The sequence below is a fragment of the Grampus griseus genome (assembly GCF_964374135.1).
Source record: "Grampus griseus genome assembly, chromosome: 6".
Lineage (NCBI taxonomy): Eukaryota > Metazoa > Chordata > Mammalia > Artiodactyla > Delphinidae > Grampus > Grampus griseus.
The window spans coordinates 109,246,943-109,259,010 of record NC_139000.1 but is presented as its reverse complement, the minus strand read 5'-3'; the positions used below and the strand labels follow the sequence as shown (position 1 = coordinate 109,259,010).

At 38.5% G+C, this 12,068-nt stretch overlaps 1 protein-coding gene across 1 annotated transcript in view; it reads left to right on the top strand.

Moving 5' to 3' along the window:
- Positions 1-12,068, top strand: part of GALNTL6 (polypeptide N-acetylgalactosaminyltransferase like 6) — a gene marked incomplete at both ends in the record, with an annotated part of 1,149,883 nt that overhangs the window by 1,040,378 nt on the left and 97,437 nt on the right. The window contains one exon of the mRNA XM_082657046.1: positions 1,688-1,805. Within this exon, the coding sequence (XP_082513172.1) occupies positions 1,688-1,805 (118 nt within the window). The remainder of the gene's footprint in view (positions 1-1,687; positions 1,806-12,068) is intronic.

The following is a 12,068-nucleotide window of genomic DNA, read 5'->3' as shown; positions in this document are numbered from 1 at the left end:
TTAATGGACAAATATAAGTAAATACACGAACAAATAAAAGGTTTGTTTCTTACCAGCCACTCACACTAGTCAAAACAGGAAGCACTCATTTATCTGGAGCTTGGCAAAAACATCAATGAAGGTAAAGAGGCCTGTTTGAATTTGTTTTATTATGCCTCAAATTAACTAAAAATATACTCCATGGTGAGTTTTTTATAAACTCATTAAGAAAACAAGATATTGCGTTCCCAACAAATTATTTACAATTAAAAAAATCCATCTAGGACTTTCTCTTCCCGGATATTTATACTAGTTCTCTATCTACGATAATTCTAGTTGGGAGATTCATTCTGCACAGTGGAAATTCGGTTGCACTCTGGTCTCATGCTCTACACAATCAAATGAGAATATATTGGTAGGACTTAAGATCTTTCTATTTGTGGTTCAGATCGAATAGGATTGCCTATTTCTGATTGCTTATGCCTAAGCCCTGTGGAATCAAAAAAACTCTCACAAAAACTCTATTGACCGAGTGTGTTTTTACAGATTGGCTTGGTCTGCATCAGGTGTTCTCTAATTGTTTTATGTCCATATTTCTGTAGTTGTCTCTCTTCACCTCCTAAACATTGAAACAGAAACGGTGTTGCAGTAAAGAATTCAAAGGCTTTGAAGTCAGGGGACCTGGTCCAGCCGCAGCACCACCGCATCCTGGTGCCACCCTTGGGCGCTGGGCCCTACCTTTTTCTGCCTGTTTCTCCCAATAGCACACAGGGAGGATATACCCAGGGCTTCTGTGAGGATTAATCAAGGCAACTGGACAAGGCTGTCAGCCGAGAGCCCAACACATAGTGAACATTCAAAATCACAAGAGTGGACTTCCCTGGTGGTCCAATGGTTAAGACTCTGCCCTTCCACTGCAGGGGGAACAGGTTCAGAGAAGTAAGATCCCTGCATGCCGTGCAGCCAAAGTAATAATAATAATAATAAAAACACAAAAGCTGCCTTTGAACTGCAAAAAAATTTTAAGGCAGGGTCCAATGAGTATAAATTATAGCATTACATAGCAACATGACTGCAATATATCCTAGCGACAGCAGAAAGTCTAAAAATTAGTATTTGATCAAAAAGAATATTTACTAGAAGGTAGACTTTAAAAAGTACATAATTAAAGCGAAAAGACCTAGTTTAAATTCCAACTTTGGCACGTTAATAGCTGGTTGGTTATTTTATTCTAACTGACAATCTCGTAGTCTGTAAAATGGACATGACCTGGAAATAGTAGGTGTTTGCTGAATACATACTGAGAGATTAAATCAAAGATATGGTCTACAACCGTGTTTTCTATACTTTCATCTGTCTGATAGCATCAGATCTCTTTGAGGAAAAGCCATAGAACTGATGGATTTTCCCAATATATCAGACACTAGTCGTCATGTACTTCTCTCTGATGACAAACATGGAGCCATTGCGTGGCTCCACGGGGCACTAGTGGCTTTAGAGCCTGAACTGTGAAGTTCAAAGCTCAAGGGGGTTCCAGGAGCGATCAGAGACCTAGTGTGAACCCATGTCCACTCACAGAAAACCCGAACTGAAAAGCCCCCTGCAGTGAACACTGAGACTTAAAGTTTGCTTTTTTTTTTCCCCCAAGCAAAATGCCATGTTCCCTGATGTTCATAGCTGTTTAAAGATTATTTTATTCCTTTCACAGGTCTCCCGTTATGGCTGGAGGTCTCTTTGCTGTGGATCGCAAATGGTTTTGGGAGTTGGGGGGCTATGACCCAGGTTTGGAAATCTGGGGAGGAGAGCAATATGAAATCTCTTTCAAGGTAAGCCGTCAGCACCCTTCTCACACTAGGTTGGCATCATTTTGACCATTCTAATAGAATGGCGTCATTTCGTTTTGTGACCTCCTATGTTGCAAATTAACAATGAAAGTAGACATGTCATTTTCCCACCTCAGCTTTTGGATGAGAGAAGCTACTTCCTTCTGATGTTTCTGTGAGACGTAGTCATGCCATAAAAGAAACACAGATGAGAAAGAATTCAAAATCCCACTTGCAGGGGGGAGCTGTGGTGTGCCAGCACTTCTGCCGCCCTGCTGGTACTGCATTCCTTCTCAGGCACCTAGAACAGACGGACAGAGGCATGAAGGTGAAAGAAATGGAATTACTGGAGCGTTTGCCCATTGTGTTTGTTCTCGAAATAATACTCCACCTTTTGCCTGTAACCACTATTCCACAATTTCAATAACAGAAGAGTATTTTTAAATTCTGTAATAATCTAAATGGGAAAATAATTTGAAAAAGAATAGATACCTGTATATGTATAACTGAATCACTTTACTGTACACCTGAAACTAACACAACATTGTTCATCAACTATGCTCCAGTATAAAACAAAAATTAAATAAATACAATATGAATGACAAATTAAAGCTATTCTTTATATAATTCCAAAACAAGTGAGTTTTTTATTTTTATCTGAAGTTGCCCAGGTTTCCACTTGTTTTGACCATAAGTACTCACAAAAATTATACTTTATTACATATATATACATTCATATATTATATATATACATATAGGATATATGCAAGTATATGATAGAATATCAAATTTCAAGGTTTGTAAATGAAAAAAATTTACCACAGCACGTGAAGACCAGATAACCAAAGCAAAATAAACTGTGCAAAAGGATTTTTTTTCCTTTATCATTGTCATTATTCATATCGAAGATATAGTGATTCTTGCAAGATTTATCATACAGAAATCTCACTAAATAAATCAGCTTTCCTAATTACCTCTATTATAAAATCAAACCAATTCTTGGTAAGAAAATAAAGTGCATTCTGAATATAGTAAAAGTCAAACTTAATAATCCAGCTAAACTTTTTGAATTTATGCATAAAAGAAATTGACAAAACTGGTTTTTATTTAACTGTAACAACTACATTCTATGTGTTAGCAGAAACAGTATGTTGTCCCCAAAGTGTCATAAAATAAATATTCCAAAGAGAAACTCAGGAGACACGATTGCAGGACATCTAGAATTTTCCATCTCACTGCTGGCAATAAGCCTTGAAATACTATTTATTAAATTAGTGCTTTTCTTTTTTACCATCACTGAAACACACCTAATTTCACATCTACGTTACTTTTTTCTTAAACTTTGTATACATACATTTACTCCATTTATTTAATGGTATGTGATGTACAGATGCTAGGCCAAGTGCTTTATATAATTTAAAATCACAACTCAGAGAAGTGGGTATTATTCCATTTTATAGATGAAGAAACTGAGACTTAAAGTTTTAAAATTTTTAGATTAAATTTTTTAAGTTTTAAAGATTAAATAAACTACCCAGTGTCACTTAGGGATTAAAATGCTCCACCTCTACTTAACTGCAGAGAATATAGAAACTTAAAATTGTCTGTTCACTCAAGGCATACCTACCAACACCATTCCAGAGTTCACAGTTAACCTTTTGATCTCTACCTAATGGTTCCTCTCACTGAACAGAGGTGAGTATCCTCATTATACCCTAAGAGCATAGCAGCAAACTTTGTACTGACCCTGGCAAAATACTACTGATTATCAGATATGGGCCAAAGTTGGGTGCAAGTTTACAGTAATACCTTCCACTGGAAAAACAGAATATTGCATTTGACTCCAGCAATAAAGGAAAACAGGCATTGCTCTATTTGCAATATCATCAGAACTTAAAGAATGCTTTTTACTTCTCATGGTTCAAGATTTTTTTTTGTTAGATTCTCTTCATTCACGAATTCTTTAACTTTAAAATGCTATTAAGAATATCTGCATTCTACAAATAATAAATGCTGGAGAGGGTGTGGAGAAAAGGGAACCCTCTTGCACTGTTGGTGGGAATGTAAATTGATGCAGCCACTATGGAGAACAGTATGGAGGTTCCTTAAAAAACTAAAAATAGAGCTACCATATGATCCAGCAATCCCACTACGGGGCATATATCCAAACAAAACTATAGTTTGAAAAGATACATGGACACCTATATTCATAGCAGCACTATTTACAATAGCGAAGACATGGAGATAACCTAAATGTCTATCAGTAGATGAATGGATAAAGAAGATGTGTACATATATATAATGGAATATTACTCAGCCATAAAAAAGAATGAAATGATGCTATTTGTAGCAACATGGATGAACGTAGAGATCATCATACTAAGTGAAATCAGTCAGAAAGAGAAAGGCAAATATCATAGGATATCACTCATATGTGGAATCTAAAATATGACACAAATGAACTTATTTATGAAACAGAAATAGACTCACAGACATAGAAAACAAACTACCAAATGGGTAAGGGGGGGGTAAATTCGGAATTTGGGATTAACATACACACACTACTATATATAAGATAGATAAACAACAAGGACCTACTGTATAGCACAGGGAACTATATTCAATTTCTTATAATAACCTATATTAGAAAAGAATCTGAAAATACATATATATATAACTGAATCACCTAAAACACTGTAAATCAACTACACTTCAATTTTTCTTAAAAATTGTTTAATAAGAAAAAACAGAAAAAGAAAATCTGTAGTAAGCAGGAGATACCTGGCTTAGAATAATAAACTGGGTGTGGATAAAAGTACTGTGGGAGGTCTGCAGCGTTTGCAGAATGGACATTTGCATTCTAAATCACAAAGGTATTTTCTAAGACAAATATAAACTTGAACCTCTCATTTCTCTGTCACTTGTATCTATTGCTTCTCTTCGGGGTGACCTGAGATTTTATTACCCCATTTTCTCTTTCTCAGTTATCTGTCATTCTGAAGGATATAATTGGAATGCAGCCCTGTCGTCTTTGTCTAGAAACCATGGCAACAGAGCTAGAGGTTCAGGACTAAATTGCCCCAGGTTGTTTGATTGAAATGACAGATCCTTTGGCAACAGCTATATCTTACAGGGTCCCATTTCAGACACATCTCTCCATTCTTCCCGCTATTGTGTGCTGACCTTGGGGTTCCTGTCCCTCCCTATTAGGATTTGTAACATGAGGGGGACACCCTCAAGCAGGATTAGATAGAATTTGCATGGAAGATGAAGAATTTTCTCCATATGAGAGAAAATGAAAGAACTGTCTGCAAATAGCTGTGTTCAATGGTATTAAAAAGTCAAAGAAAGATGGAATATCTGCATTTTGGGACACAGTCCATAAATTGCGATTAATTTTACACTGTAAAGCACGATCAGATATACACTGGTCAGCCCTTCATGTTTGAGAGTATGTACGGATAACTGAGAATTTACTAGTCTATTTCACACCATAATATAGAAATTGTTTCAAGTCTGAAACTTAGAAGCTCTAATTCAAAAGATTTCTGTCTGTGGTTGTTATCAGGCATCTTTGCTTGCTGTTTGCATTTCAACCAAAGAATCATTTCACTGATGTTTATGACAAGATTCCATGGCTGAATGAAAATATTTCCAGAAAACTCTGCTTTATATCAAGGGCTGAGTTTTTGGTCAGACGGGATTTGGCTAAGAGGGCTCCTCAATTCCCTGTCTCTGTAAATATCTTTCCTTCCTTTTTCTAACATCTGACTAGGTGAGTGGATTTCATGCCATCACATAGAAACCAACACAGCGTAATTTTCAGGAGTCCATCAAGGAAAAGGGCTCTCTAGAGAAATGATCTCTCTGCACCGAGCCCAGTCTTCAATCGCTTTTAATATGAATCTGAATTCTCACGTGGCCCAGAATTATCCAGCTGCCTCTCAAACGTTGCTAGGTTAGCCAGCTGCCAGGAAGGAGAAAGCACCATTCACTCAGTCACTCAACAAGTTTTACTGAGCATCTAATTTACACCAGGCAGTGTTCCAGGTACTCAATTTGGAGCTGCATCAGGAAACAAAGAGGAAACCAAGACAGACTACAGAGTGTTACATGAGAGAGACAACCCTCCTTTAAACGGTGTGTGCCACTTAAGTTACTGAAACAGTGTTAACACCGTTATGGGTCTCTGATTGCCCAGAGTGTGCTTTTTGTGTGTGTGTGTGTTGTTTTTTTGTTTTTGTTTTTGTTTTGCGATGTGCAGGCCTCTCACTGTTGTGGCCTCTCCCGTTGCAGAGCACAGGCTCAGCGGCCATGGCTCACGGGCCCAGCCGCTCCGCATGTGGGATCTTCCCGGACCGGGGCACAAACCCGTGTCCCCTGCATCGGCAGGCGGACTCTCAACCACTGCGCCACCAGGGAAGCCCCAGAGTGCATTTTTATACCCATTCCCCAAAGATCAAAGTCCAAATGTTAGCATTTTCAGAAGAAAACTCTTCCCAGAAAATAAAAGTGAACAATAAACACGAATTAGTTACCCACATGATTTAGAATGAAGCCCAGGGACTCTATTCCACAAAAATCCTCTGGCATGAGACATAAAACTTAAATCTGCATAGAAGAGCATTAAATTTGGTTTGTCCTTTTCCACGCCCAGGAGCATAACAACACGGTCCCACCTTGGTCCAATATTTCTTGGGCCATCTTTTGTCTGGGGAGAGCTTGTGACCTCTAGCCTCAGCTGTGCAGAAACCTTCAGCGCTCCAGGTGACGTGAATCTGAGCACCATACGTCCTAGAGCGAGTCTAATAAGTCTGGAAGCCCCACGGCCTATCTGAAATCACTCGTAATGGATTGAAACACCCCACGCAACCACCTTTGTTATGTGCTCTCGTCCTTCCCATGTGTTAAGCTTACGGTTCAGACATGTAAGGAAATTTTAACTTACCTCTCACAGTCTTTCAGCCCTTACCAGTCACTAATTCATTCAACCGGCATTTATTTATCGATTACAATGTGCCAACTCTGGGCTAAGTTCTTGAGGTTCCAAGATAAATGTGAGAAAGATTCTCTCCAGTAGCTGCCTGGAGAAGGAATTCATCCCAATTTCTCACTATTGTTTGGAACATATTTTATTTCCATATTCACAGTAATAGTTTAGGAACATATTCAGGAGGCTCTTCACCAGCCTCCCTCCCTCTCCTCTTTCAACTGATCTCCATTTTTTTATTCATTTATTCCCTGATCGCTTTATTTTCCCCTCCTAAAAGTTCACAGTGACTCCTAAGGACCCCACAAATCACAAATCAGATTAGCATATGAATCATAAACCAGGGAACTTTCTCTCAACCATCTGCCTCAGCTAACCATCTCCAGCTACAGTGCCAAACCAACTTAAGTAGTGTTTTCCTTTCCTTCCCAGAAAAGAGGGAAACACAAACATCCATCACTGTCCCTATTTATTGCAGAGATTTTAACCAAACAGACTTTGATGAAATTTTCCCTGAAGATTTTAGTCATCCCCTCTAAAATATTAATCAGGAACCTTCACCATGAGTCCGTGTACTGTGCAAGCTAGACTCCGCAGAAAAATGCAAAGGAAGCCCAACAGAAGCCTTCTTCGGATCAAGTACAATTGAGATGAATATTTCACCCATTAAACATAAACATCAATTAAAGCAGAAAAGCACAAGAAAACCTACGTTAAGAATCTCCTCTTAAGTATAACACACAAATGGACATTTATTCACCAATCTTCTAATGCAAGAGAGGCCAAAGCTGTCCCTTCTGCCTTTGGGTCCTCGGATTGGGATAAACTAGAGATGCATGGACCACATCCACATTGTATCCATCATGAGTCCCAGCTTGGGCTCCTTTAAATTGGAATGAGAACCTAAAGACACTTGGAAGCTATGTTCATGCAGTCATAGAATCCTTCCGGTTTTTTATGGGTTTACCCAATCCTTTAGTGTTACTTTGCTCACATCTAATTTGACAGCAATTTGTAAACAACTCCATCTTTCAAACTCCTCAACTTAGTTTTGACACGAACAACAATTCTTTTCACAACAGTATTTCACCAATTCAAGTGATATTTCATTAAATTACATAATTACAATTTTTAAAAACTAGCACAATCCCCTTTGGGAAGAAATGCCTTTGAGATACCCATGTAACTTAACAATTGTGCGCCAGAAGTTCCAGGTGTATTCGATGCAGCCTGTATTCGGCACAGGTCCACCATAATATGAATGCCATTCAATACGTTTACAGAGAGACTAGAGAGGGATGTTTCACACAGTAAATTGAACAGAGATTCACACCTTGCTGTCGAAAACTCTCAGTCTCATAAGTGACAGGAAAAGCTCACGTAGCACAGGCAGCTGCATTGCTGACTTTGCACAGAGGCAAATCACCCGGCTTATTGGGCTCAGGTCTGGGGCGAGGCTCTCCCCTCTGGGCCTCATCCCTACCCAGGTGCCCCAGTCTCCTGCCCTCTGTCCAGGGGACTTACAGGTACCCAGGTTGCTGAGTGGCCAGGGTCTTATAGTGATGAGTCAGGGCAGGGGGGCAGCCTTGGTGACCTTTCTCTTGTCTCTTCCCCTTTTGTGCGCTGGTCCTACGGACCAGTTCCCACTCCTGTTTGCTAGCGGTCACTTCTGTTCCCTTCCCTCAAGCCCAATCTTGTGTAGTCTCTCTAAAGTGAAAAAAAAAAATCAGTCCTACAAGAAGCCTCTGGGGTTTCCTTGAATCTTGGCGTCTACGTGGCTGGGGGTAGGGAAGAAAATGCTCCCCAAGGAAAAATAGAAGATGGAAAACACAGTGAACAAAGGGAATACTTAAGTTTTAATCCTGCCACATACAAATAAACATTTCAGCTCAAAGAGACTAAAACATACCTGAGATTTTACTAGACAGCATCCGTTTATTTTGTACCCCTTTATGACTTTCAAAATCTTTACATGGAGCTCCCTGTGTCCCAAAGTCCTGGCCATTCTAGTCCTCCTATGGTGGTAATAACTATTATTTGGTCCTTTAACAAGGAAAAGTAATGACTTAGCATCTAAAGGTCACGGAATTAAATTTGTTATTCCATTCAACACTAATGCAAGGTAAAATATAATTTCCATCTCATAATTGCAAAGGCAGGCCATTACCTAGTTAATACCAAAGGAAGGAGCAGAATTGGGGTTCGCCCTCAAAACCATTAGGCTAATTTCTCTTAGCCGGAAAAACTAGAAGACTTTATGCCCTGATGCACAAGTGGCTACTGTCATTCTCTGAAACCACTTTTAAAACGAAATAAACTTTGCTGGTGGGACTTTGCTGGTGGCGCAGTGGTTGGGAGTCCGCCTGCCGATGCAGGGGACACGGGTTCGTGCCCCGATCCGGGAAGATCCCACATGCCGCGGAGCGGCTAGGACCGTGAGCCATGGCCGCTGAGCCTGCGCCTCCGGAGCCTGTTACTCCACAATGGGAGAGGCCACAACAGTGAGAGGCCCGCGTACCGCAAAAAAAAAATAATAATAATAAATGCAGGCTCTTCCCAACGGGAATTTTTATTAAATACGAGGGCTGACAACTCTTGTTATTGTTTAATGTAAAATTTAACTTTTTACTGTCTTCAAAATGCAATGGTTATTCAATAAGGATTGCATATACATGATAGAGACTAATTGTTGAGTACAGAACACTCAGCTCTTTATTCAATCAAACAAGATAACAGCCATCAATTTACAATTGTTATAGCTCAGGAAACTGTATAGTCTAGAGCTTAACCTCATTACAGAGCTTCTCAAGAACAAACATGGATTTCATTTATTTGTACTTAGAAAATCAAAATACACCCACTAAATTAGCTAAATTTAAAGTTTCCCTACACAGTATGAAGCTATCAAAAAAATTTCATGTGTATTTATAGTTCAACAATTGAATGGCATACAATTATAATTTACACTTTTAAACTGGAAAAGAAAGGTCTGTTCTTAGAGATCACTCAAAACAGAAAAGGAGAATATGAAGAAGAAACAAGAAAAGCCTAACTTTACCCTTGACAAAATTCTCAGATATCTTACCCCCAACCACAGTGTCTAAGGAACGTTATCATATGCAGTAAGATCAATTCAGTGGTGGTAAAACAGGGGCACGGGAAGACAGAATGACCCCAGCTACAAATCTCGTTTGAAGTCAGCAGATCTTACTTCCCCAAAGTAATTGGCACCTCCTAAGGGAAAAAAATCAACAATCACTTTTTTGAAACAGTAGCAACAGGTGTGACTGCTGGTGGCCAGAGCTTCTCTGGATTGAGTCTGGCACCAGAGAGAAGCATCCATGGAAGGCTGGGGACAGGTCTGAGGAGGTTTATACAGACCCGCCACATTTTCAGGAAGCAGGCTATTAATGAGGCAGGATGGAGGAAAGATACTCAAGCTCACAAGCAGCCCTACAGCAGCCAATTCCTGTTGGATGCAGACAAATAAAGGCTAAAAGAATTCACTCACGCACTAAATTGTGTGTCATAAGGTGAATGCCTACCGTACTTGGTAAGAAGAACGCACCCTACTCAAAGATAAATAATAACTTTTTAAAGGAAATAGCATATTAAAATATTACAAGAAAGGGCTTCCCTGGTGGCACAGTGGTTGAGAGTCCGCCTGCCGATTCAGGGGACACGGGTTCATGCCCCGGTCTGGGAAGATCCCACGTGCCGCGGAGCGGCTGGGCCCGTGAGCCATGGCTGCTGAGCCTGCGTGTCCGGAGCCTGTGCTCTGCAACAGGAGAGGTCACAACAGTGAGAGGCCCGCGTACCACAAAAAAAAAAAAAAATTACAAGAGAAAAGGAAGAGAGGCTCAGGAATGGTCACCAAAATCATGCTGCTATACCTTTTTATAAATTCTTTTAAAAGGTTAATGAAGTCATTGACTCTGTAAAACAGTATGAAATGCTGAACTTTCTGAGATTAGGAAAAATGTTAAAAGACAAGAGAAGAAGATAGAAAATAAACAGCAGCAGTCAGGATATAATGAAAAAGAAGACGAAAACCAAAATGAAGGTCACATTGAAAGCAACACAAAAGAGAAGGAATATTCTGAAAATATACAGGGACACAAAGATAAGATTGAGAAAAAGGAACAAAGTGAAATTAAAATGAGCAAAGTTAAAAAGTAGTAGAGTGGAATGACATGGAGGATAAAGGAGCTCATAGTAGTATTCCTAAGGGAAAAAGTTAAATTAAAGTAACATATTTCAAAACCTAAGAGATACAGCTGAAGCAGTGCTCAGAAGAAAAGGCAGACTCTTAAATTCTTACATCAACATAAAAAATAATAAAAATAAACTAAACATCCATATCCAGTTCGCAAATAAAAAATAAAATAAAGCTAAGGAAATATTAATATGCATTTGAAAACTTAATGATTCAGAAAACCTAAAACTAGTAGCGCAAGAGCTAGTTCTTTAGAGCCAAAGATAAATCATTAATAAGAGATATAGCTAGGTATGGAGACAGATAAATTAATTAGAAAACAGTTAATTGACATTTATTAGAAGAATACACAAACTCGGAAGCAATCTAAATGTCCATCAACAGATGAATGGATAAAGAAGATGTGGTGTTTATATATATGTACATATACATACACATACACACACACACACACACACACACACACACACACACAATGGAATACTACTCAGCCATAAAAAAAGAATGAAATAATGTCTTCTGTAGCAACTTGAATGGACCTAGAGATTATCATACTAAGTGAAGTCAATCAGACAGTGAAAGGGAAATATCATATGATATCACTTATACGTGGAATCTAAAAAAAAAAAAATGAACTTATTTACAGAACAGAAATAGAGCCACAGACACAGAAAACAAATGTATGGTTACCAAAGGGGAAAGTGGGGGAGAGATAAATTAGGAGTTTGGGATTAACAGATACACATAAAATAATCTACATAAAATAGATTAAAAAACAAGGACCTACTGTAAAGCACAGGGAACTACATTCAATATTTTGCAATAACCTATAAGGGAAAAGAATCTGAAAAAGAATAGATATATATATATAACAATCACTGTGCTATAAACTTAAAACTAACACAACATTGTAAATTGACTATACTTCAATAAAATAAAATGTATAAAAATGGGGGAAAAAAGGAATTTTCAAAATTTAAATGATCATAAGAGATTGCTCAATTTTATGCAAATAGTTAAGATTATAGGGAAAATGGATGATTTTTAACAAAATATAAAT